The sequence below is a fragment of the Crocodylus siamensis genome, chromosome 11, assembly GCF_052110815.1.
Source record: "Crocodylus siamensis isolate JL-2025a chromosome 11, ASM5211081v1, whole genome shotgun sequence".
NCBI classification, from domain to species: domain Eukaryota; kingdom Metazoa; phylum Chordata; order Crocodylia; family Crocodylidae; genus Crocodylus; species Crocodylus siamensis.
Window position 1 is genome coordinate 46,886,825 of NC_143405.1, and position 25,592 is coordinate 46,912,416.

At 48.2% G+C, this 25,592-nt stretch overlaps 1 protein-coding gene across 7 annotated transcripts in view; it reads left to right on the plus strand.

Moving 5' to 3' along the window:
- The window catches only part of NCKIPSD (NCK interacting protein with SH3 domain), a 91,224-nt gene that overhangs the window by 25,169 nt on the left and 40,463 nt on the right, over positions 1-25,592 (plus strand). For 5 of the 7 annotated variants that reach the window (XM_090021744.1, XM_090021740.1, XM_090021742.1 and 2 more), the window contains exons 2-3: positions 21,309-21,421; positions 23,399-23,600. The exons of the other annotated variants lie outside the window; for them this stretch is intronic. In XM_090021744.1, coding sequence (XP_089877870.1) covers positions 21,309-21,421; positions 23,399-23,600 — 315 coding nt within the window. The remainder of the gene's footprint in view (positions 1-21,308; positions 21,422-23,398; positions 23,601-25,592) is intronic. 7 annotated transcript variants of the gene reach the window in all.

Here is a 25,592-nt window from a genome sequence, read left to right on the forward strand (position 1 = left end):
TCGCCAAGAGGTGATCATGGGATACCAGATCGAAGGCTTTTTTGAAGTCAAGATATATGACATCAATCTTTTCTCCCTTGTCCAGGTGATAGGTTACCTGGTCGTAGAAGGAAATGAGATTGGTCAAGCAAGACCTACCCACAACAAACCCATGCTGGCTGTGCCCTAGGATGTTGGTGTCAGCCAGTCCATTTAATAGGTTGGCTTTTTCCTGGGCATCAGTTGTCAGTTGCCCCATTTGGTTCAGCAGGGGTCCAATGTTGCCCTGCTTTTCCTCCGGCTCCCCACATATCTGAAAAAGGACTTTTTATTGTCCTTGATGCTCGAAGCTAGTTGGAATTCGGTTGAAGCTTTGGCTTTCCTGGTTTGCAGGACTGGACCAGTGCAGAATAATCCTCCTTGGAGGTGAATCCCATCCTCCATCCTTTGTAGGCCTTTCTTTTTAGCCTCAGGAGGTTTGCTAGGTCCCTGGAGAGTGAGGGGGACTGCTCTGTCCTCTTGCTGCCTTTCCTCTGAGATGGAATAGACCTAGCTTGTGCATTGAGGATCACTCCCTTGAGGAGCAACCACTCTTCTTGAACTCCCCTCTCCCTGGGGTCATGGTCCCTTAGGGCCTCACTGACCAGCCTCCTGAGCTTGTTAAAGTTGGCTTTTCTGTAGTCAAGGACTTCCGTGTTGCTGACTAATTTGCCAGCTTTACAGCAGATGTTGAAGGTGATCAGCTCGTGGTCACTGTCACCCAGCTTCTCATCGAGCACTAGGTCGCTGATTAGGTCATCCCCAGTAGCCAGTATCAGGTCGAGCAGCGCTTTGCCTCTCGTTGGTCCATAGACTTCTTGGGTCAGGTAGAGGTCATCCACGCACAAGAGGAATCTTTGCGACTGCTAAGATTTTGCTGAGTGATTCTCCAATGAGATGTCTGGGTAATTTAAGTCACCCATGGCAACCATGGTCCTGGAGCATGCGGCCTCAGCCAGTTCCCGGGCGAACTCCTGGTCAAGCTCTTGGCTTTGGGTGGGAGGTCTGTAGTAGACTTCCACCGTTGTGTCCCCTGTGCCGTGTTCCCCACGGATTTTAACCTAGAGGGTCTCCAGTTGTCCACCCTGGTCGCCAAGATCAGCTTGCAGGGACATGCAGCTTTCCTTAACGTAGAGAGCTACACCCCCGCCCCTTTTTATCTACATGATCTCTCCTGTACAGGATATAGCCAGCTATACCTGAGGTCCAGTCATGGGTGGAGTCCCACCAGGTCTTTTATGACATCATAATTATTTGCATTGAGCAGGAGGACGAGCTTCTCCTGCTTGTTTCCCAAGCTCCTGGCATTTGTGTGCGGGCAGGCAAGTGTCCCCTTGGGGGCTCTTGCCTTGTCCACAGATTGTACCAGGGCTGGGGCAGGGGTGGGATCCCTTAAGTGCCTTGGCCTGCTGGCTTTGCAAGGGTTGCTCAGCAGGCCAGCAGTGGCGGTAGTCCCCCCATCCCCAATGGGCTTAGTTTAAAGCTCGGTGGAGCAGGTCAGCCAGCCTGGCCAAGAAGAGCCTCCTCCCCAGGGGAGAGAGGTGGAGGCCATCTTTTTCCAGGAGCTTCCTGCCTCTCTTGTCAAAAGAGCAGGCTGTGGTCATGGAAGCCAAAGCCTTCCCAGTGATACCAGTGCCGCAGTCTTTGGTTGACTACGTGGATCCTCCTGTCCCTCCTCAGCCCATACCCCAAGACTGGGAGGATCGACGAGAACACTACCTGTGCCCCCAGACCCTTTAGCCCTGCTCCCAAATCCCTGTAGCACCTCAGACCTGGCTGGGAGCGCTCTGAGCTGTCATTGGTGTCCGCATGAATAAGCAGCATAGGATAGCAGTCTGTGGGCTGGAGGAGCTTAGGGATCCTCTCCACAATGTCCCAGATGCGGGCCCCCAGGAAACAGCAGGCTTCCTAGATTAAGGGGTTGGGGTGACAGATTGCCTCCTCAGTCCCCCTCAGGACAGAGTCTCCCACAACAAACACCTTACGTTTTGTCTTGGGGAGAGTGGGGGCAGTAGCTGCAGTTGAGCCTGTGTTGCCTGTGGGAGCTGGCAACTCAGCAGGCTTTGCTGGAGCAGCAAGAGGTGTGTACCTGTTGCTAAGCTCTGGCAGGGCAGGGGCCTTGGTGCAGCGGGCCTTAGAGCCCTTGACCACCTTGGTCCATGCCCCTGAGTGGACAGAATGGGAGGTCCTGGAGTCCTCCTTTGTCCTGGAGGGGGATCGTGGTCTACCCTCCGGCTCCCAGGGGAGAAGGGCCTGGCAGTAGGAGTCTATCTCCTGCTTGCAGTCCCTGATGGCACGCAGTCTCTGGACTGTAGCCTGGAGCTCCTTGAGCTGCTGCGCCAGAGGCCCCAAAAGGGAGCAGACCGCACAAGGGGAGGTGGTTATTCTCCCAGGCCCCAGAGCCTGAAAAAGCGACAGGCAGCCTCTGCAGCCGAGAGCCAGGGGCTCCATCTGCGTGGAGCCTGGGACCATGGGCTCCATCGGGGTGGCAGTCTCTGAGGTGCTGGGGGGGGCCACAGAGCCCGAGGATACCTTCACGGTTTGGCGCGTGCCCATCCATGTCATGCCTCTGTTAGGCTGGCTACGGCTGGGACTATCTACCCTGGGGGATTCGCAGGCAGGGTCTTGGGCCCTCCCATGCACCCTCTTGTGTGAACTCCACGCTAACTCATGAGCCAGCAGACAAGCACACCTGTTTGCGTGGCTCCCTGGGGGGCTGGGTGAAGTAGGGGCCTGGCTCCACTCAGCTGCCTCCTCCCACTCACTCAGGGGTTAACCCCTTCCCACCACAGGCCCCACTTGCCCCTGGCTGTGCTGGAGGTTGGCAGGGGGCTCCGTGGCTGCTGGAGGGTCTTTGGGGGGCTTCAGGTGGGCAGGGGCGCAGTGGGCTTTCACCCGTGCGTCTCTCACTGCTCCGGACCCTAACTGATCTGGACACTGGTGTAAAAAGCAGACTGGCCACGTTCACGGACAACACCAAAATCTGGGGAAGTATGTCCACACTGGAAAATAGGCTGGTGATCCAGGCCAACCTTGATAGGTTTGCAAGGTGGGCGGATGAAAACCTGATGGCATTCAATATGGAGAAATGCAAATTGTTCCATCTCGGGAATTAAACCCTCATCACACTTATAGGCTTGGCGGTGGTACACTCACTAACACCATGACCAAAAGAGACTTGGGAGTTATGATTGACCATAAGATGAATATGAGCCACCAATGTGATACCGTAGCTGGCAAAGTGAACAAAACTCTGCCTTGCATCTATCAGTGCATCTCAAGCAAGACCCAGGATGTCATCCTCCAGCTGTACTCGGCCTCGGTGGGGCCGCAGCTGGAGAACTGCATCCAATTCTGGGCTCCATAATTTAGGAAGGATGTGAAGAAGCTTGAAAGAGTCCTGAGGAGAGCCACATACACCATCAGAGGGCAAGAGAACAGGCCTTATGAAGAGAGGCTTTGAGGTATGGGACTCTTGAGCCTGTGCTTCTCTAGGCTGAAGAGTGACTTGGTGGCATCCTGTAAGTACATCAGGGGTGTGCATCAAGATCTGGGGGAACACCTGTTCACCAGAGCACCCCAGGGGATGACAATGTCCAACAGTCACAAACTCCTGCAAGACTGTTTTAGGCTGTACATAAGGAGAAAACTTCTTTACTGTCTGAGACTCCCCCCAGAGGTGGTGCAAGCACCTACTCTGGGCACTTTCAAGAAACATTTGGACTTTTTATCTACGATCCTTTGACTTGAGCTGACTTGATACCCCTTGAGCAGGGGGTTGGACCTGATTGTTTTTATGAGGTCCATTCCAACCCCTAACATCTACGAAATCTATGTCGGAGTTGAGTGAAAGGTAGGATCACTTTGGTAACCACTCTAGGCTGGTTTGCTTGTGTTCTCCCTCTCCCTTTCCCTCCCTCCACGTTTGCCTGCTGCCTTAACGCTGGTTGCTTTACCAGGAGTTGCAGGTCTCCATCTTATCAGGAATTAAGTTCCTCCAGCACAAGTTCCTGCCAAACTGCTTTGTGTTAGATCAAGCATGGGCAATTATTTTGGGCAGAGGGCTGCTTATTGAGTTTTGGCAAGCCATCGAGGGCCACATGACAGGCAGCCCAGGGCAGATAAATATTAATTTTCAAAATTTTTTAGGGGCCCCGTGGGCCAGATAGAACGGCCTGGCGGGCCGCATCCGGCCCCTGGGCCACATTTTGCCCACCCCTGTGTTAGATGCTCAGAATGAGGAAAACTTTCTTACAGCCCAGTTGTATGTGCAACCTCCTCCCAAAGGCACCTGCATATTCCCCCTGGCCTGCCCCAGCATCATGAGCCCATTTCAAATGGTTTTGTTATAACTAAGCCATATTCATTGTAATTAATGATGTTTGGTTAGCAGACAGCATATTGGGTGCCATACTGCTATCCTAAGGGCCTGTTCTGAAACTAGCGAAGTGCTGGCTTGTGCAGGGTGGGAGCAAGGGGCATATTTACCACCCTCCAGCAGGAGATAGCTTCTGCTATGCTGGTTTCAAAATGGCTAGACTTGTTAAATAAGATGGTATTCAAATCGCATTCCTCTCTCTTGGGGCACACGTTATGCCAAGTAGGTACCATAATTCCTTTTGTTGGTTGTAGTGACGCCGTTAACCCTGGGTGGGTTATGGTACAGGCATCCTGGGAAGAAATAATATTAAATTGCCTGTCCCCCTCTCAAGCCCCTCACAAATGCATGTGGTTTAGGAATGGTATATAGACATACTTCCCAAACAGGTGTCCTAAAAAAAGATGTCTTACTGCCACCCTGTCTAGCCTGGTTCCTTTCAGGATTTCAGATGAAGCCTTGCCTTAATACTGGTTAATGGGAAACTCTGACCCTGAGGCAGCCCCTGGGGTCTCTCCTTGCTTCTTTTTCCTGCATTCTCCTTTCTATAGAAACCCACGCTCGGTGACTAGAGTAAATGGCTGTTGAGGAATATCGGGGGAAATTACCTCCAGATACGTCAAGGTAGTTCATGTACTTGACCAAATATGCCTATAGTTTCAAGAAGTGTCATGCTTGTTAATGAGAGGCTCTGGGTTTACTAATGTGAATTTAGCCCATCACATCTGACACGATGCTGGTAATTTTTTGGAGGTGGGTGGGTCAGGCCCCTAATATCCAGTTTGTATGTAGTCTTTATCTATAGAAAACATTTTCCAATTAGTGTCTTATTAACTTCTGCAGCAGGCACATGGGCTTTAATTCTCCTGGCCAGGATCTCTCTTCTTATGGAAGCCTTCTCAAGACCTCTCCAAAGTTGGTGTTGGTGCTAATGAAAGTGTGGGTTTTAATCTTTGTGATGATGGTATTATAGAAAGAACCACAGGCTGTTCTTTTCCAGTAGCTGCTATAAAGGTATTTGGGATTTGTGTCTGGTGTGTAGTTCTTTGTGCAATTTGCATCTGTCCAGGAAGAAAATTAGCTAATGGCTTTCCTTGAAGGCTGCCCTAGAGGGTATAAGAGCTGCCTTTCCATCATTAGCGGCTTTAATAAAGTACATGTGGCTGTTTATGTGGCTTATATTTGAACAATGCATTTTTTTTTCCATGGTGCAGGCTGGAGTTTTGCATGATCTAAATCAGGGGTGTTAAAGTCATCAGGCCCCACAGGCATTTGGTTCACCTCTGAAATATATTCTTATTGGATAAAATTGTCCTGAATTGAAATGGTTACTTTGGATTCTATGGGCACATGGTAAGAGCTCTTGGGTGAACTGTTCTGTAACTCCTACTCTGTTAATGCTACCTCTGGATACTAGTATACTTTTACTAATTAATTTGCTTTTTCAGCTTCTCAGCAGCTTTGAAGATTTTACCAAACCAGTCCTAACGTGCTGTCAACACCCTCAATAGCTGCTGACCGGGGTAGGCAGGAGAGCAGTTCTCTTGAAAATGGCAGAACTCTAAATTTAGGTATGCTATCTTTCATGAGTTTTGCCTTCTTTTTTCCATCATTTTGGTGCAGCCTTCTCCATAAGCATAGGCTGAAGATCCAGTTTCCTATGCAACCCTTAAATGCTAGAAGGGAAGAGCTGAACCACCCTGGCCATGTTCCAGCCTGTTGCTCTCTTTTGGTAGGCCCAACCAAACTGTGCCTTTGGGATCAGCTGCGTTTGCTAAAGGTTAATTTCTCTTATGAGTGTGTTATCAGTTTTGTCCTTGCATGGATCCTATTCTTTGCTAATTAAATCAGATTTCTATGGAGACTACATCAGCCTGTAATCCAGCTGGTACCTGTGAAGCCACCTTTGACAGCTTCAGTTTCTTGTTTGTTGTGTAAGATGCATGCTGTGGGTTGACCAAAGTTGTCCTTGTACTTGGTGCCAACTTCAGTATACTGGGAATAGCTGGGTACAAATAGATCATCTTGAAAGGTCTGTCAGATATCTTTGAGGAGATGGGGCATCAGTCCTTTAAGTCTATGATCAGCGACTTAAGATGAGGGTGCAAGAATTTTTTGGTCTTTGGTGCTACTTCTCTTAATTTTCTTTGTGAGATTTAGTACACCAAACACCCAGGTCTCAGAAGAGTAGACCACTTACCCTGTCTCATTACTATCATTGAGGACCAGCTTATACTCGTCTGTTTGTACCTGAATTGCATTTTCAGCAATCTGCATACAGATATCTTTAGGTTCCTTTCAGATATAGATTTCATAGACATAAGGGCTGGAAGGGACCTCGGAAGATCGAGTCCAGCCCCCTGCCTCAGGGGCATGAAGTCAGCTAGGGTCAAAGGATGCAAGCAAGGTAGACATCCAAATGTTTCATAGTGGTTAGGGTCAGAAGGGACCTAAACACATCATCAGGTCTGACCCCTTACCCCAGACAGGAACTGGTGCTAGGGTCATATCACTCCAGCCAAATATCTGTCCAGCCTCCTCTTGAAGACCCGCAAGGTAGTGGAGAGCACCACCTCCCCTGGAGTCGATGCATGCAAGTAGGAGCATGAATTTGCCTATGTGGATGCTGTAATTATTAAAATGTGAGTTCTTGTGATTGACTGCCAGTACCAGGAGCCAGAAGGATATGAAACAGTTAAGATTTCCTTGGTTAGAGATGGAGGGAGTGTAGCTGTCTAGTGGCTGTTCCTTTGGGACAGGCTGCCGCAAAGGACTCTGCTGGCGGGTTGGAAACAGCAGGCCTTGCTTGGTGTCTGGGGATTTGGAAGATGGATGTGTGTTATGACGTGACTGGGATAACAGACTCGGTGGGATAGCTTGAATGATGGGAGCACTGTCATGGATGGGTACAAACTGTTCAGGAAGGACAGGCAGGGGAGAAGAGGAGCAGGAGTTGTGCTGTATGTAAAAGAGCCATATGGTAGCTTAGAGCTCCAGTATGAAACTTGAGATGACCCACATACTTTCAACAGGCCTAAGGTTAGAGGAGAGAGCAACAAGGATGATGTTGTGGTGGGTGTGTGCTATAGATCACAAGACCAGGAGGATGAGGTAGGTGAGGCTTTCTTCAGACAATTACCAGAAGTTTCCTGATCACAGGCCCTTGTTCTCATGGGGGACTTCAATCACCCTGACATCTGCCGGAAGGGCAGTACAGCAGTGCGCAGGCAGTCCAGGATGTTTTTGGAGAGCTTTGGAGACAACTGCCTGGTGTAAGTGTTGGAGAGACCAATTGGGGGCCAGGATCTTCTTGACCTACTGCTCATAAACAGGGATGAATTGGTGGGGGATGTAGAAGTAGATGGCAAATTGTGCAGCAGTGACCATGAGATGATTGAGTTCGGGATCCTAATAAAAGGAAGAAAGGAGAACAGCAGAGTGTGGACCCTGGACTTCAGAAAAGCAGGCTTTGACACCCTCAGGGACCTGAACAGAAGAGGAGGAACCTAGCAACAGATGAGGAGGAAAAGGATGAAGTATTCAACGTCTTTTTTGCCTCCATCTTCACGGGCAAAGTCAGCTCCCAGACTACTGCACTGGGCAGCACAGCTTGGGGAGAAAGTGATCTGCCCTCAGTGCTGAAAGAACAGGTTAGGAGCTACTTAGAAAAGCTGGATATGTACAAGTCCATGGGGCCAGATGCAGTGCATTTGAGTACGCTGAGGGAGGTGGCTGATGTGGTTGCAGAGCTGCTGATCATTATCTTTGAAAACTTGTGGCGATTTGAGCAGAGGTCCCAGACAATTGGAAAAGGGCAAATAGGGTGCCTATATTTTAAGAAAAGGAAAAAGGAGGATCCAGGGAATTGCAGACCCATCAGCCACACTGCTGTCCCTGGAAAAATCATGGAGCAGGTCCTCAAAGAATCCATTGGCAGAGAACGTGATTGGGAACAATCAACATAGATTCACCAAGGGGAAGTCATGCCGAATCAATCTAATTACCTTCTATGATGAGGTAACTGGTTTTACAGGTGTGGGGAAAGCAGTTGGATGTAATATACCTTGGCTTTGGCAAGGCTTTTGATACCATTGTCCACAGCATTCTTGCAAGCAAGCTGAGGAAGTATGGATTGAATGAATGGACTGTAAGAAGGATAGAAAGTTGGCTGGATTGTTGGACTCAACAGATTTAATGTCTAGTTGGCAGCCAGCATCGAGTGAAGTGCCCCAGGGGCCAGGAGCTGGTTTTGTTCAAGTTTGCGGATGACACCAAGCTGGGGGGGTGTAGTAGATATGTTGGAGAGTAAGGCTCAGATTCAGAGTGACCTAGACAAATTGGAGGATTGGGCCCAAAGAAATCTCATGAAGTTCAATGAGTGCAAGTGCGAAGTCCTGCACTTAAGATGGAAGAATCCCATGCATTGACAGCCTGTGGACTGAGTGGGTAAGCAGTAGCTCTGCAGAAGAGGACCTGGGAGTTACAGTGGACAATAGGCTGGATATGAGTTAGCAGTGTGCCCTTGTTGCTAAGAAGGCTAATGGCATACTGAGCTGTGTTAGTAGGACCGTTGCCAGCAGATTGGGGGAAGTAATTATTCTGTACTGGTGAGGCCACAGCTGGAGTACTCTGTCCAGTTTTGCACCCCCCACTATAGAAAGGATGTAGATAAGTTGGAGAGAGTCTAGCAGAGAGCAACGAAAATGGTTTGAGGGCTGGGGCACGTGACTTGTGAGGAGAGGCTGAGGGGACTGAGTTTATTTAATTTGGAGAAGAGATGAATGAGAGGGGATTTAATAGCAGCCTTTAACTACCTAAAGAGGGGTTTGAAAGAGAATGGAGCTGGACTGTTCAGTGACAGATGACAGAATAAGGAGCAACAGTCTCAAGTTGCAGCAAGGGAGGTTTAGGTTGGATACTGGGGAGAAAAAACTGTTTCACTAGAAGCATGGTGAAGTACTGGAATGGGTTACCTAGAGAGGTGGTGGAATCTCCATCCATGGAGGATTTTAAGGCCTGGTTTGACAAAGCCCTGGCTGGAATGATCTAGTTGGGGCTGGTCCTTCTTTGAGCCAGGGAGTTGCATTAGATAAGTGGTTCTCTGTGTTTTTTTTGGTACCAGGACCCATTTGGAAGCGTTGATGGCCAGTCTGACCCGGTGCCCCTAACTCCAGTGTGCTGCCCCCAGGCCTCCAGTATGTGGGGCAGGGAATGGGTGTATGGGGTGGGGAGTGTGTGTGGGGCAAGGGGGGCCCCAAGCAGCCCCTTGCAGGCTGGAACTCTGCCAGCCTGCAAGGGAAAAGCCATGATTTCCCACATTTTTCTCCTTTAAAGGAGAATCTATTGTTAACATTTGTTTGTGACTCTTTCTATGTGTGCAAGACATTCATTGTCTTAAAATCCATTTTCTCTATTGTGCTTTGTTCTCACTGTTCAGGTTAAGCAGTACTCTGGCTTGAAGAAATTATTTGATTACTGGAAGTACTATTGTCACAGGAAGGTGGAGTCGAATGAATATGCTGGTACAAGGCAATCTCTGCTAATGCTGTGTAGGGCTGGTCAGCATCTCTCTCACCCACTGTTGTCAGGATAAAAAATGGCGATCTCTCAAACTCAAGGCTGTAAAGAATAGACATTAAGTTAGGCTTTAAATAGTGCCATGTTTTGCCCACCTTCAGTTTTCTGACAGATCTACCCGTCTTATCCATTGCCCTCTTGAAACACCCTGTGACATAGTTTCTAGGGTCAGAAGGGACCTGAGGAGATCATCTAGTCCGACCCCTCGCCATGGCAGGAAAGAATACTGGGGTCAAACGACCCCAGCAAGGTGTTCATCTAACCTCCTCTTAAACACCCCCAGGGCAGGAGCCTGCTCCACTTCTCTTGGAAGTTGGTTCCAGACCCTAGCCGCCCTGACCGTGAAGTAGCTCCTCCTGATATCTAACCTAAACCTACCCTCTGCCAGCTTGTGACTGTTATTCCTGGTCACTCCTGGCAGTGCTCGAGGGGAACAGGGACTCCCCCAATGCCTGCTGATCCCCCCTGACTAGTTTATAACAGGCCACAAGATCCCCCCTCAGCCTTCTCTTTTGGAGGCTGAACAGGTTCAGGTCCTGTAGCCTCTCCTCATAGGGCCTTCCCTGTTGTCCCCTGATCATGCGAGTGACCCTCCTCTGGACCCTCTCCATGCTGTCGACATCCCTCTTGAAGTGCGGTGCCCAGAAGTGGATGCAGTACTCCAACTGCGGCCTGACCAGTGCCGCATAGAGGGGGAGGATCACCTCTTTGGACCTGCTTGAGATGCATCTGTGGATGCATGACAAGGTACGGTTGGCCTTCCTGACTGCATCCCCACACTGCCGGCCCATGTTCATCTTGGAGTCAGTGATGACCCCCAGATCCTTTTCCGCCTCCGTGCTGACAAGAGGGGAGTTCCCCAACCTGCAAGTATGGTGCCGGTTGTTCTTCCCAAGGTGCATCACCTTGCACTTGTCTGTGTTGAAACCCATCCTATTCTCATCCGCCCACCCTTGTAACCTGTCTAGGTCTGATTATTTATGGTATGCTCACTGCTTTGTATTTGGCTTCTAGGGTTCCTTTCCAATAATGGGAAGCTAGAGTTTAAGTTGACTCTGTGTTAGTTGAGATTTGGTATTTGTGGTCTCCTCTCTGTCTGAGCTCCCAGGTTTTCATTGGTGCCTCTTGCTGTTTGCCAGCAATAAACTCTGTGCTCTGGCCTGGCATGTACTGTTCCTGTGTGACATTTGTTCTTTCTGTAGGTACTCAAGCATATAACTGTTGTAAACTGGTGCATCTGTGAGATCCCCCTCCACAGCCAGTCAGCAAACACTGGGTTGCTATTTCTGAGCCACCTGTTTCATCTGCCCTGAAGAGCACACTGCTGGATGCTCACATGCTGGCCAGCACTATTCAGTGGATGCTTGTGTGGGGCACTTCTCACTTATCTGCCTGGTGCTGCACTTGTGTTTTTTATCAGGATGAATTTTGTTTGGTTGCACTGTGATGGGGCACGTGGCATGCCCATCACTTTTTTTGAAGAGGAGAGAGGCTGAGGGAGAAGTAGCCTGCAAGTGTGTGGAAGGGACCAGTTAAGGAGACATCTGACCAGAAGGGGGTTAAATGTGAGGGACATAAGCCCAGAGCCTGAGCTAGTCAGGGAGTCTAGCCCTGGTGGCTAGAGAGAGGAGCTTCTAGCAACAGAGCTGCACCAGGTTTCTTACCTGAATAGCTGAGTTGGGGTAAACAGCTCTGCAAGCTTGGAATGGAGAGGCCCGGGAACAAGGGTGGGTGAGCTTATAGCCCAGAGCAGGGTAAGAGAGCAGAGAGACTGGAGGTCTCACTGGCCCAGGAGCAAGTACAAGGCCCAGAGATTGGCTGTGGTCCCTGACCTTGAGCCTGAGCGGGCTGGGGCCAGGGAGCCCGGAGAGCTCAACTGACCTAGGAGTGGGGCCAGCGTCTGGGGGATACCAAAGGTCAGGGACCACAGCTGGAGACCAAGGGAGCCAAGGAGCCTGTAGCCCAAGAGAGGCAAGGACTGGGGCTGGGACCCCAAGGTCCAGGAAGGGCACATTTTAGCATAGCATCTGCGAGGCATTGGAGTGGGTATTTGGGAGGATGGAGCCCACAGAACAGACTTTAAAGCTACAGGTGCCTTAGGGCCTCACAGGTGCTTAGGAGGACCCATTCTACCCAAAAGGGGCAAAGTTGAGACCAGAGCAGGGTCTGGGAGGGACCTCCTGGCAGATAGAAGAACTCAGGGACCCTTAGGCAGCCTCCATAACGTAATTGCATAAAAGGCATGGTGGGCAAGTAAGAAGAGGGAGGGCATCCAGGAGTTGGAGCTGGGCAGACACTGCATGGCCACCACAGGACATCATGGCTGTCCTGGAACACAAACCTTGTTACACGCGCTAAGACAGAATTAGTGCATCTCTCTCTCTCAGCTCCCAGCTGTTGCTGTGGGCTAAAAATATGACAACAGGATTATGCTGGAGGTGCAAAAGGGGGCAGAGCAGACCAGTTGATGTGTTCTACAGAGAATTTGTATCATCATGGTTCAGATCATGGAGGAAAGATCATGCTCCTCTGTTCCCCTTACTGTTAGCATAGCTGAGCACAGATTGTCTAAAATCACTGCCTAACCTACTTAACTCTGGGAAGGCCACAGTGCAGAGGGCAGCTTTGAGGAATTGGGTTGTGTGTGGAAGGGGAAACACCGTGACCACTAAAGTTGTTTTCCTAATCACTGGGGATAACAGCTTTTTTGGCAAGGGGTAGTACTTTGGCAGATGTATAGTTAACCTCCCACTTCCACTTCCTCTGGGAAGATCTTGGATTTATGCCCATTTTATGGAAATGGGAGTCTGCTCCCTAGCTTGCTCCTGTGGCCATATGGCTGAGGGCAAGTGAAACCTGGGGGCATCCAAACCCCAAGGCTCCAGGCTGGGGCCTACATGTAGGATGCTTGCCAAAGGATTTGGAAGTATCTGAAGCCCCAGGCAGGGGTGGAGGATGTTTGCTGGTAGGGCCACGTACAGTTTTTGAACGACTCACAGATTTGAAATAATTGATTTAGCTAATTTTCCTGTTAATGCTTCCCTCCCCCCCCCCCCCCCCCCCCCCCCCCCCCCAAAAAAAAAAAAAAAAAGTGTGTGACTGTAGGCGAGGTCTGTCTGGAATCTCAGAGTAACAAAGTGTTCAACTGACTGCTGGGGGATATTTCCACCACCCGAATAAATATCACAGTTTCAGCAGCAGCCTGTGAGAGTGCAGCTGTGCTATAGCTAAGCTGTGAATAGATACTGAGGTCTGCTTTTACCACTGTCACGAGACTTGAAGCAACGATGTGATGGTGAGATCATCTGAACCCTGACTGCTGGCAGTTGCTGCTAGCAGGTGCTGATTTTTGCATTTGAAGAGATGCCTCCTTGCCCATGCAGAACTGGGGAGATGGGGAGGGTTGGAATAGCATCACCTTCACTCGCGCTCCTGAGGGCCAAGGAAAGCCCGTCTCAAAAAGGATGCTGTCAGTTCTGTAATGGGTGTACTGCAGTAAACACACGTCATACGCATGTGCACACAGCATGGCTGTCGTCCATCTTCTGTTCATTCAGAGCATCGGGCTATTTGTCTTGAAGACTGCTTCTCTGAAAGGTGTGATTATACTAGACTTCTGCACAATTTCTGCTGTGTGGCTGCACTTAAATAGCCCAGGCACTGAGGGGATGACACTTGTGGAAGACATCAAGATGGAGGGAGGAACACGGTGTTTGTTATGGCAGTGGGAAAGCAGGGAGTAATGAGGGAGAGGACTGTTGAAGAAAAAGGTGATAATAGCAGAGCAGTGTGTAGATCGAGGTTCTCTGAGAAATGCCAAGACTTTCAGCCTACTGAGTTCCCCACCTCTGACAGGAGCACAAACTAATTCTCGATTTTTTTTTTTTATTTTTTTATTTTTTTGGTACTTCAGCAACTCAGTACTTCAGGAGGGTCTCAGTATTTTTTAGGACAAATGTCTTGGGATGAATGTTGCCCAAGATGTCAGAAATGAACTCTGTAGTGACTTCTGTCTCTATTCCTTTGGAAGCAAGTAGGATGTCTTCCTCTTCCTCTTGTTGGACTGAAGCATGACACTGCTAGGTGTCCAGAGGTGCAGAATATGGAGCCTAAATCCCTACTGGCCCCTCATTCCTTACCAGAGCATTTGCTTTCTTGTGGTGAGGGTGAGGAGAGAGGGAAGCCTGCAGACCTGCTCTCAGGAGAAGCTTCCTGTTTGTTGTTCTGTGGGCAGAGCAGTGGAGACCACTTTTACTGACACTTCTGTAATTTGCTTTCCACCCTGTGAAGAAGAAAATGCCAATATTTGCTGTAATATCCAAGTGCCCCCTTTAAATGCAACTAGCTCATGAAATGAATTTTGCCTTGGTAAAGGATTCTGCTTGTGAGTGAGACGCCCTATTTTACAAGATGGAGCATATTGGAGGTCACTCCTTATCTGTTGTATTGCAGTGGCCCGCCCAGCAAGTACACAGAGGTTAAGTGCTTCTTCCTGTGTCTCTTAGTGGCTGCCCTGTCTTGCCAAGCCAGTCATGGGGCACTGCATCTCTCTAATGCAGTGTCTTTTAACTGATTAGACCAGAAGCTTGCAATTAATCTCTTTCCTATTACTGCTTTCGTTTGGAAAGGAAATCTGTATAAATGCCTTCTTTGGATAAGGTCTCAATCAATACTGCACTAAAATCTCAGTCTGATTCCATCCGCGTTAAGTAAAAGAAAGTGCCTTATTGATTTCTTTTTCCTTTGGACCACAGCCTGCATTATGATGATTTAGTTGTAAAGCTGGGAGTCCCACTCATGAGCCAGCACCCTGTACTGAAACTGCTAGTGGGTGCCCAAATAGGGAACATGCATGTGCTCTGCCAGAGTCCTTGCATGCACTTTCCCCGTGTGAGGGTGTATTAGGGAATTTAGCTCATGCTTACTGTAGTCGGCCTTTCTTTTTTCTCCCCACTAAACTTCATTTCCTGTTGGGAAAGCATTGCCTTTGCCTGCCTGCACAGCAGGGTTTTGTATGTGCAGCTAATACCTGGTGTTGGGTGTTTTTAATTCCATTTAGTCTTTCAGGTGTGTGCAGGGCTCCATCAGTTGTTGGGCACACTGTTGCCTGCCTAACTGGAGTAGTTCAATTTTGTGTTCGTCTTGCCTTTTTCCATCTGCTGACACTGCATCTCCACATACCCCCATTTACCCTCCTGTCCCACTATTTCAGTATCACATAGCTTTGCAATAGAAACTAAACAATGGATAGGGCTAGACCTTCTTTTATCCTCAGAGGTGTACATGAATGTATAGATTAACTTGTAATGAAGCATTCCTGCTTGGGGATGTGAGCAGGGGGCATAATGGTCTAGCCATATACCTGCAAAAGCACCACTCTCTACTCCCTTGGCTCTGAGACCCAGACTTGTAAATTCAAGGACTCCCCCATCTGCTAGGTAAACATCTGTATTGCCCACTGCAAAAAGGTGGAAGAGTTGTCCATTGCTAGCTTGAGCTATAAATAGATGAACAGGGTAACAGTGCTATCCATGAGCTCTGCCTTGCAATCTGGTAAATCATCTGTACAGTAGTGGCTGTAGGCTGGCGGTTGTCTTCTAGAGCAGTCGTCTCCAAACTTTTTTGATCACGCACCCCTATCAGTAAAAAATTTTTGAGCACGTACCCCCAATATATGTATATTTATTTATAAATTATATACATGTACAGTAGTATAAATTATATACATGTACTAATATATTATGTACATTACAAAACACAAAAAATAGAAATTAAAAAAGGATGAGATAAAGATAAAATAAATATAAATAGAAGTTCTAATATTTTCTTCCTGCAACCCAGTGGATCGTCTTGCGCACCTCACTTTGGAGACCACTATTCTAGAGCAACAGCTACTATGTTCAGCAACTATTTAAATACAGCAGAGAAGGCCAAGAGCAAATGACAGCAGATTTGATCTTTAAGTACACACGTTGCTCTGAATGTTCTGTGAGTTGCCTGCTGTCTAAATTGCAGTGCAAAAAGAAAGGACAGATAAGACGCTTGGCAAATCTAACTATGAATTCTATCCTTGCAGAATGTGCAGGCCTTTGAATGCACAGATTTTGGTCTTGTTCTCTCTAAATGGAGCCTTGCCTTTCAGTGTCAGTTTGATTAACCTCAGGAAATGTGCAAATCAGCCATTCCTGGCTAGTCTTAAACAATCATGTGTATGGTGCTTGCCTCATAAATTATCAAGTGTATTATGCTGGGGCCAGCTGAGACTAATGGCCCCTTTTGTGCTGATATCTGTAAAAGCATAGAGTGGGCACACACAAGCACAACTTACTGTGAAGTAAGAGGTCAGGGATTCACAGAGTGAATCTCCATGATACTTGCCTGTGAGCACACGCTTGCCCCCAGGTAGATGATGCCACAGGTTAGTTTTCTTGGTCTCCTTCACTTAGGGCCAAGCTACCATGGTTACCTGTCTTTATTAGTGGTGGTGTAAGGGTGCACAGAGGTCTTACCATGACACAGCACTACCCTCTCTTGCCTCACGGTAATTTTTTTGTGCATCTTTGCTCTAAGAGTCAGCTCCTAGCTCTGAAAAGCTTCCAGTTTAAACAGAGCAGCCAGACAAAGGGCTATATCGGATAAGCAGAGTGAATCATGTGAGAGAGCACAGATGTCACATAAAGTCCATGTGTATTATTCTGTGCAACTGTTTTGGAATAGGTTACGCAAAGAGAGGATGAACCAGATGGGGAAAATGAAGGCAGGGATTGGTGCAGACAGAAAAGGGCATGGTCCCTCCCTTGGAGAGCTCCCAGCTTGAGTAAAGCACCAAGGGTTAGGGAGGGATGCACTTCATGAAAGGCCTCAAAACTTTTTGGTGGACAGTTTTGTGTGAAGCTTCATGAACTGCAGAGAGCATGTTATTAGGCCAGGGGTAGGCAAAATATGGCCCGTGGGCTGGATCTGGCTCTCCTGGCAATCTTCACCTGGCCTGTAGGTGCCCACCAATTGTACCCTGTGCAGTCCACATGCCTTACTCCCACCCTTTGTGCAGAAGGGCCCAACCCAGCCAGCACACGCAGCAGGCATGCTGCTGCAGCTGCTGGGAGACCAGCTTGACTTCCCCAGCCTCCAGTGGCTCCTTCTGCCCCTGCTGAAGCGTTTGCTCCAGGCAGCAGGCAGGGAAGCAGCAGTGGGGGTGGGGTGAGGGCTGGGGCTGGCAGGAGCCTGGAGCCCACATCCTGGGGGGTGGGTGACAGGAGTGCAAAGCTTGGGTGGGGTGGGGAGGTGGGGACTCTCTCACAATCTCTTCCCCCCCATGCCACAGCCTCTGTCAGCAGCAGCAGGCAGTGGGTGCTCAGGGTATTTGTGGCTTGTGCAGGTGACATGGCCTAGCAGCACACAGCTCCAGCCAGTGCTGGAGCTGCACATGGCACCAAGGAATGGAGTCAGGCCAGCCCACCACTATTGCATGGGGCTCCCCGTAGGGCATGTGCAGCTTCTGGCACTTGTGCGCCGATGGGGGAAGCCCTGTGTAATGGAGCCGGCTGCCTTTCCTGCTGCTATGTGTGGTTTGAGCCTCCACTGGAAATGGCAGGTGGCCTTGCCCCCTTCTTCCTGACAGAGTCCTAGCAGCTGCATGTGGCAGCAGAGCGGGGAAGGCAGCTGGCTCCATCACACAGGGCTTCTCCCAGTGGCATGCAAGTGCTGGGAGCTGCATGTATGCTACAGGGAGCCCTGCGTGATAGAGGCAGACTGGCCTGGCTTTGCTCCTTGCCACCATGTTCAGGTCCCAGAACTGGCTGGAGCCATGCACCGCCGGGTGGGTGGCAGTGCTTGTGATGGCCATGAGCACTTCGAGAGGCTGCTGCTGCCACCAGCAGCAGGGGCTGTGTGCCATTTGTGGGGGTGGGAGGGGAGGGAGTGTGGGGGTTCCCCATTCCTCCTACCCCACAACCCTCCAAATATACACGCCCCCAACAGTCCTTATACCCCCCCCAACCACATCCCACACACTTCCTCACACAGTATATGAGAGCAAGACTTCTTATTTTTGCAGTATTATGCAATAATCTCTATATACACTGCACAAGCACAAATCATGGTAAAAAAAATTTTTTAATTAAAATAAAAATGTTACAGTAGAAGTTTGACTTTTAATATATGACTTCCAAGATGATCCTCCCCACTCTGCCCCCCACCAAGGAGTATATCCAGGGGCAAGGGGAGGGACTTCCAGTGGCAAAAGTCAGAGGTTAGGGATGGGACTTTTGGTCCAAAGATGGTGACTGGGGGGTGGGCTACCCTTGTGGCCCTTGACAGTTCACCAAAACTCATCAAGTTGCTCTCCAACTGAGATAATTGCCCATGCCTGCATTAGGCTCTTGGACCCCTCTGGTAGAGTTGTAGGGCTTTGGCAAGAGTTGCGTAAATCTTTCAAATGGTAGGATGTTTAGAAGCAGTTTGGGGGCTTTACAAGCGGAGGGCCTAAAACATGAGGAAGGGGGGCTGTTTGTAGCTTTCCAAGGACCTGACCCAGTCACTTGGAAGGAGGCACTGATGATTTCTTTACTGTTTCTTCTTTCCTTTCCATGGAGGAAATGCCTTGATCTCCTCTCCACCCCATCTTCTCAGAAAATAAAATGCATTCTCTGAAATGCCTTCCCTCCCCAGTGCTCCTTTTAAGTAGATTTCAGTGAGCCCTGCTTTGGTGTCATAATTAGATCTTTCATTATAGATGGAAACGGAGCTGTTTCGAAGGCTCCTTCCTGAGTTGCTTTCTGTGCTGAGTGGTGGTTCAGCCCGCAACCTGCTATTCTAGGGATTTGATGGTTTTATATGAACAGAATTTGAATCCCACCCCCACTGTTTTTTCCTTATCTCTTGTCTTCCAAGAAAACTAAATTTCTTCTATTTGAAAAAAGCTGTGTCTTTCAGAGATGGACTTTGATTCACTGCCTTGTTGTGGAGTTTTTCAGTGTTGTCTGCAGGTTGCTGCAAATACACGTTTGGCGTAGTAATTAATTGGTGTATAAATAATACATAGCGTGTTATCAGAAAACTGCACAGCAGGGCTGTGGAGGCAGTGTGTTCGGCCCCTGTGGGGAGGGGGTTGCCGTATGCTGCATGGCAGTAACCCCCACGGCCAATTAAGGTGCATCTTTGATGAGCTTCCAAGTGTTCTGTGGCCAGATAAATGGTTGCTACCATGCAGGGAAGGGACAAAGCAAAAAAAGATGAAGACCTTCAGCATTTAGGCAGATGCAGCCAGTGCCTGACTCCAGACCCCTGCAACCGCCATTTGCATGGAACTGAGAGCACAGTGGTGTTTAATGGTCAGCAGAGCAAATTGGCAGTTGGGGCTCCTGGGCACCGTTCATAATTCTGCTGGTGACACGATGTGATCTTGGACAGATGACTTGCCAGTGCAAGGTCTGTCCTAGACCTGGGCTTGGCTGTATGGAAACACGAGCTCTATCATTGCTAAAGCACTTAGATCTTCAGAAGGCGTTGAATACGTACTCTCAGAAGCTTTGTTTACTGGCACAAATACAGGAGTAAACTCAAACTTTCCCTGTGTTTTTTTTTGCTGCCATCTACCTCAGCCCTTCTTGTACAGGCCTTCTGGCTGGTGTGCAGCTCATCTTGTGAAGCTAAGGCCCCTGGCATGTGTTATACTTAAGACTTGATTAACCAGTTAATCACATCCTAAGTTGTTAACCAATTGCTTGTTAACAGAAGTCCATGATGTGATAAATCTAGGAATAAACCACTAAGTTATTTCACACAAAAAACGTGTAATAACTTTTGTGCTGGTTCTTATTGTGCTGTTAATAGTACATGTGGCTGCGCTGGGACTCCCACCCTCAGGGTGCATCCCTGTGGCTAGGAGTCTTGTAAGCTGATGAAGCTTACAGCCTCAGGAGTTTGCTACTTGATGCCGCAGGGAGAGTTTGGATTGTGATCCTAGGTTCCCCCTGCACTGGCAATAAGGTGTGATGAGGATCCCACAATCGCACCTCTGGCTATGCACATGTGGAATGGCAGGAAGCTTGATTGTGGGGAATCACACATCAGATCCCATCCCATCTTTACTTGCATATCTGTCAGGGGCCTAAGGTTAGTATCTCCTACTGTAGGTGGGGGAATCTGACCTAGGATTTGAAAGCTGTGTAGATGGGGCTTGATGCAAAAGCACTTAAAATGGAAGTACCACGACATGTCTAAGGAAGGCTGAGGTATAATTTTGGGCTGAGAAAAGTGCTTCAGCTGTGTGAGGTTTTGGCCACTGTGGGTGTGCCTAGACAAGACGCACATTTATTCAGTGCTGGTATAATCAAGTATAAAATAAATGTGCAGTAATGCTGGCAAACACTTCTTAAGTGATGCAACTGTGCAGTAGTCTAATAATACTGCGCAGTAACATATTAATACTGTTGATGCTGTGACATGCGCAGTATTATTCAGCTACCACACAGTCAGTGTCTTTGTGTAGATGCACCCCGTGAGGATGAACTGGATGAAGTTTGGTGCTTAGCATCTTGAAAAGCTAGTGTTAGTTTCTTCAAAAAATGTTTTAAACTGGCTGTTAGGTAGGCTTGTAATTCCAAGGGCAAGCAATACCAGGAGGGCTGGCGGGGGAGGGAGATTGGAAAACCTGCTTCAAGCACCAAAAGTAATACAAAACTAACAAGCAAGTAAGCAAACATGCAAACACTGTAGCCAGTTGCCACACAAGGGCCTTCCAATTTTGGCATGGTCTCCAGAGCCTTGCTCTGTGTGTTACTCTGGAGCTGGGTGAGGGCAGCAGGAGGAATGAAGCCTGGAACAAAGCAGGTTTTGCAGTAGAAGCTCAGAAGCTCCTTATTACAATGTGATTTGATCTGAAGGTGACATTGTATGATGCGTCTTGCAACAAAATGTTGAAATTTCCAGACCCAGAGGCTGGTGTAGGGAGCTCTAATGTACTCGCTGGTTCTTCCAAACATTTTTTTTTTTTTCTTGATGATGAATCTTGAAAAGACACAAGCTATTTTGAGTACATTGTCTCCTTTTTTCTTTTTAAAGCGATCTGTTTGAGAAACTACCAAGTTATATACAACTTGGTGGTTTTTCAAAATTGTGAGAGAAAGACTTAATTTTAATGAATAAAGAATAGCTTGGGACAGTGCAGACAAGCTGTAGACCTGAGTGAACACTTAAAACCTTCATTCTTTTTTTCCATTGGTTGTCGGATGTCTCTGTTGTCTTACTTTTATCACCTGCTGTAAATTGCAAATCGAAAGCATCTGAAAATGAAGTGGCATGGTAATATGTATCACCACACTGTGTCCTGCAGGTACTGGAACAAGATGTGGTTCTGCAGTCTATTGATCGAGCCATTGAGGCTATACACAATGCAGCTATGAAGAATGGGGGCAAGTACAACTTGGAGCAGAGGGATGTCCTCCAGTAAGTATAGCAGATAGCTGGGGCAGATGGGGGAAGCAGTGGGCTATGTTGGTCTGGAGGAGGTGGGGGACATGACTTTAGCACTACAGGCACAACATGAATTTGGTTGCTCCTGTATAGGCTGTGGTTAAGAAGGGATTGCTGGACTGGCAGCTGCCAATTAGGGCCCCAGCACTGCAAAGAAAGCTCTGGTGTGCTGAGGGCTATCCCTCCATTCCTCAGGAAATGGAGCCAGGTGAGCAGGTGAGCCCCCAGCCTACTCTTACATCCCCTTCTCCCAGTCACCAGCCATAGGCCCCCATTGCAGAACAGCTCCAACTCCCTGGACAACTGTTTGCCAATCTAAACTTACCTCAGTGAATTGGGGTGTTGCCTCATATCCAAGGTTCCTTGCTAGCTCCTTCTGCAGGTGGGTAAAGAGGAGATGCTCTGTCCTTCTTGTTGCTCAAGCCAGGGGAGATCTCTTGCTTTTTGGCTGTTCGCATTTCCTATCTATCAAGTGCAGATCTGTGCCCTCCCTCCTGCCTGGACTCCCAGGTCACTTGGCCTTTCTCGTTAAAGCTGCACCTGGTTAGACAAATGAACCAGAAGGAGTCAGTCTTGCCTGATGAGTGAGGTAGTGGAAGGATCTTTATGCTTCATTTGGGTGATATTTAGCTGTGCTTCTCTCCAACTGGGGAGTCCTCATTTCCTGATTGCAGCTTGGTCTTTTTACCCTGTGAGGCTGCAGTCGAGGCCCAGGCAGTGAACCACTTAAGATGCATCTTAAAGGCCAGCTCATACAGTGTCATAACAGTGGTACAGAGCAGTTTCAGGACTGAATTTATGCAATGCATCTGCTATGGGGAAACTGCAGATAGTGGAATGGTTTGTAAATCTCCTGCCCTAGAATAGAAGGGCACTGAATGGTAGGTGCCTCTGAATTTTACACACAACTCGGGGTTGGCTGCTCCTCTCGTTGGGAAGGCTGAGTTGTGTGTAAGGCTCCAGGTGCAAAAGAGACTAACTTCTTCATATTGGGGTGTATATACGTTGACAAGTATGTCTACAGTTTGGAGTGGTTGTCTCTTGAGAGCGACCTCCTGGGAAACTTGCTCCATTAGAGCCCCATGGAACTGAATCCATCCCCACACCACCCTCACAAAAACCAAACAGATCTTTTATGCATGCAATTTTCTTATTGGGGAAAAAGATATGGGAGAATGAAGCACACTTAACAAATATCATCTGTCTCACTTGTTGGTATCCAGAACTCGTTGCTTTTTTATGGCTTGGTTGCGTAGGGGAGGGGGGCATGGAGCACTGAGTCTTTCCCCTTTTACTGCTTCACTGATAATTATCTGAGGTCTGCTACCCCTGAGAATTTCTCTCACCCTCTCCTCTGCTGTTTTCCACTATGCTGTGTCTGGTTCCCTGTGATCGGAGACCTGGGAAAAAAATGTCTTTCACTTGAAAGCTTGTCTAATTGTCGCAACTGTACATAGTTGGTTCAATAAAAGATATCACCCTAAGAAATCTTTTACCCATTGCCTCTGCCAACTTAAACCATTTTGGGTGGTCAGCTGGATGCTGGAGGTATGAAAGTCAGAGGAGAGGGCATCCTTGTAATGCACCATTGACAAATGCTTTTTATGAGATGTGGGTTTTGTAGATTGAGGCACATCCATTTTGTGTTCATCGCTGTTTGATGCAAGGCAGAGGCGCCAGAGTTCTGAAGCACATAACATGATGTTTAAACCTTAGTTCTTTGAAGTGCTCTCCTTTCTGTGAACTCTGCTTTTTGTGATGACTTTTTCTTCCCCTCTGAGGAAGCTCTTATGGAAATGGACTTGTTCCACCATTAGTAAGTAGTTTCTCTAGGCAGAGAGCCATTGTAGGTACTGTCCAGTACCTAAATTTAGAGCATTGTAACCTAGAATAGTGACTTCCTGTCTCCCTCTGCATCCCTAATGTTGCTGTTCCTGTTCCATCTGCCAGGAAGTTGATCCACCATCGAAAGGAGACTGTATCCCGCAAAGGCCACTCGCCAGCCAGTCAGGGCATGACTATGACCCCGTCCTCTAGTGATCACCATTTAGATATGGCACGGCAGCCCAATGGGGTGTGCCGGACAGGATATGAGCGACACCACAGCCTTCCTAACACCGAGCTCCAAGAGAATGAGGAAAGTCTTTACCAGGTAACATCAGCATTAGCATCTCCTATGTGCCTGCTTCCAGAATTCCTCCTGCTGTTGTGTGGCACAGGAAAACTGCCTCCGTATTCAACTAAAACTGAAGAATGATTTTTCTGCTTCTTGCCTTGAACTGTTGTGTGGATTCATTGTGTGCTGCTAAACAGCTGCCTTGTCCTATCCCAGGGTGGCTGATACAATCCCTGTGTATTGTTTAAATCTGTGAAGCACTTTGGATTCCCAGAGGATTTTATGTAAATGCACCAGCTCTGGTCTAGTTTATGCTACTGTCTTTTTCTTGACACCTTTTTAAAGAGCTGCTGACTACTCAGGGAATACTTTGAAAAATATCATATTTGGAGACAGTTCTGCTTATGTCAAACTTTTTTTCTCTGCTTTTGTTTCTTTCTTGTGAAATCTGCACAAAACTAGGTTCATGTTCCCCTAGAAATTCAACAGCTTCAGCTGCTTGTTCCTCTGCTGAAGCTGTAAAGTGTAAAGACCCTGTGTTCGTGCGTATGTCTCTAGTAATGATGAATCTGAGGGGAAACACAGGAAGTATGACTTACAAGCAGAATTCTTTTTAAACAGAGCATGTTTCAGGGTTACTGTAGGGCATCAACAAGTCTTCAGAGAGGAAGGCCAAAGTAGTCTTTACAGCCCTTGTTCAGGGTCTAACCAGTTACATTGTAAGGGTGCTCCTGGGAGGTTGGAGATGAAGCCAAGATGTAAGTGCAGTGAATATCCCCTCCCACAGCTGTGCTGGTAGTATAGGTTTGCCCCATCTATTCAGGGTGATGGCTTGGAGTCAGAAAGTAAGGAGGTGCTTAACCTTCAGGGAGCTGGACCCAGCTGCAGGTAGTCAGCAGTTAAGAGTCTGGTTGGCTGGGAACCAGCTGCAGCTGGTGACCAGTGAATGAAGGTGGAGCTACAGGGAGAGAGGAGGCTGGCATGCTGAGGGAGTAGCACAGAGCCTGGGGTGCCCCTTTCTAGGTCTGAGGAATGACCACAAGTTTTGGTTTTGTTACTTGCATACTTTCTTATTTTGTTGTGTGCTTTGTTTGCTGTGGGGACAAACTTGTTCCATGTAAGAGAACCTGACTAGGCACCTGAACTCAGAGCTACTTGTTCTCGATGAGGAAGCTGGAGAGGTGACCTGCTTACCTAGATTACAGCAGTATCTGTCACCAATGGTAGGTGGAGCTTGTTACGGACTTACAAGGGAACCTGAAGTCTACTCAGATAGAAAAGAGGCTGGTGAGTGAAATAGAATATAGGCATCCATACAACTCCCTTCTATTCCTACTCTCCTCTAGGCAACAAACCCAACCTACTTCTAAAGGTTTCTGGAGGGGAAAGCCAGGTGCGTTAGAGCAAAATGAGATGGAGACAAAACCCTCTGCAATGTTCAATCCCCATCTTTCTTTATAAGGCTGTGCTTACCTAGTTGCAATGAAGATTTGGAGGAAACTGAAGTCCTTGATTTTAATAAGAAGGCCCAGCTCCCTCCTACACTGGGTCTCTGAGCCCACTCCGAGTTGTTGCCTTTGTAAGACCTGTGCTTGCCCCTTGACCAGACTAATTCGACTGTCACTGCTGGATGGGGATGTTCCTGAAATGCTAAAGTGCAACAGAAGCACCCTGTGTCCCCTGCTAAAAGCAGAGGCTGCCCTAGTTCATTCTTAAGGCAATCACTTTCTGAAGCAGCCTAAAAAAAGACCTATTACATTGAGAGGAGTAGATGCTTGAAGGGAGATGCCTTTGACCACTTGGGTATGCTGCTTATGTCTTACTGTTTGCCCTGGTAACCTTTGAGCTATTTGGTGACTTGCACTCAGACTTTGCTTCCCTGCTTCTCAAGGGCTGAGCTGAACAGAATGTGTGGTGGGAGAAATCCAAGCTGGACACTTATGTAATTTGTCAGTTTAGAGTGGCATGAGGGGGAAGATTCAGAGCATTTGTATAACCAATGCTAAAGAGGAGGCTTGGAATCTCAAA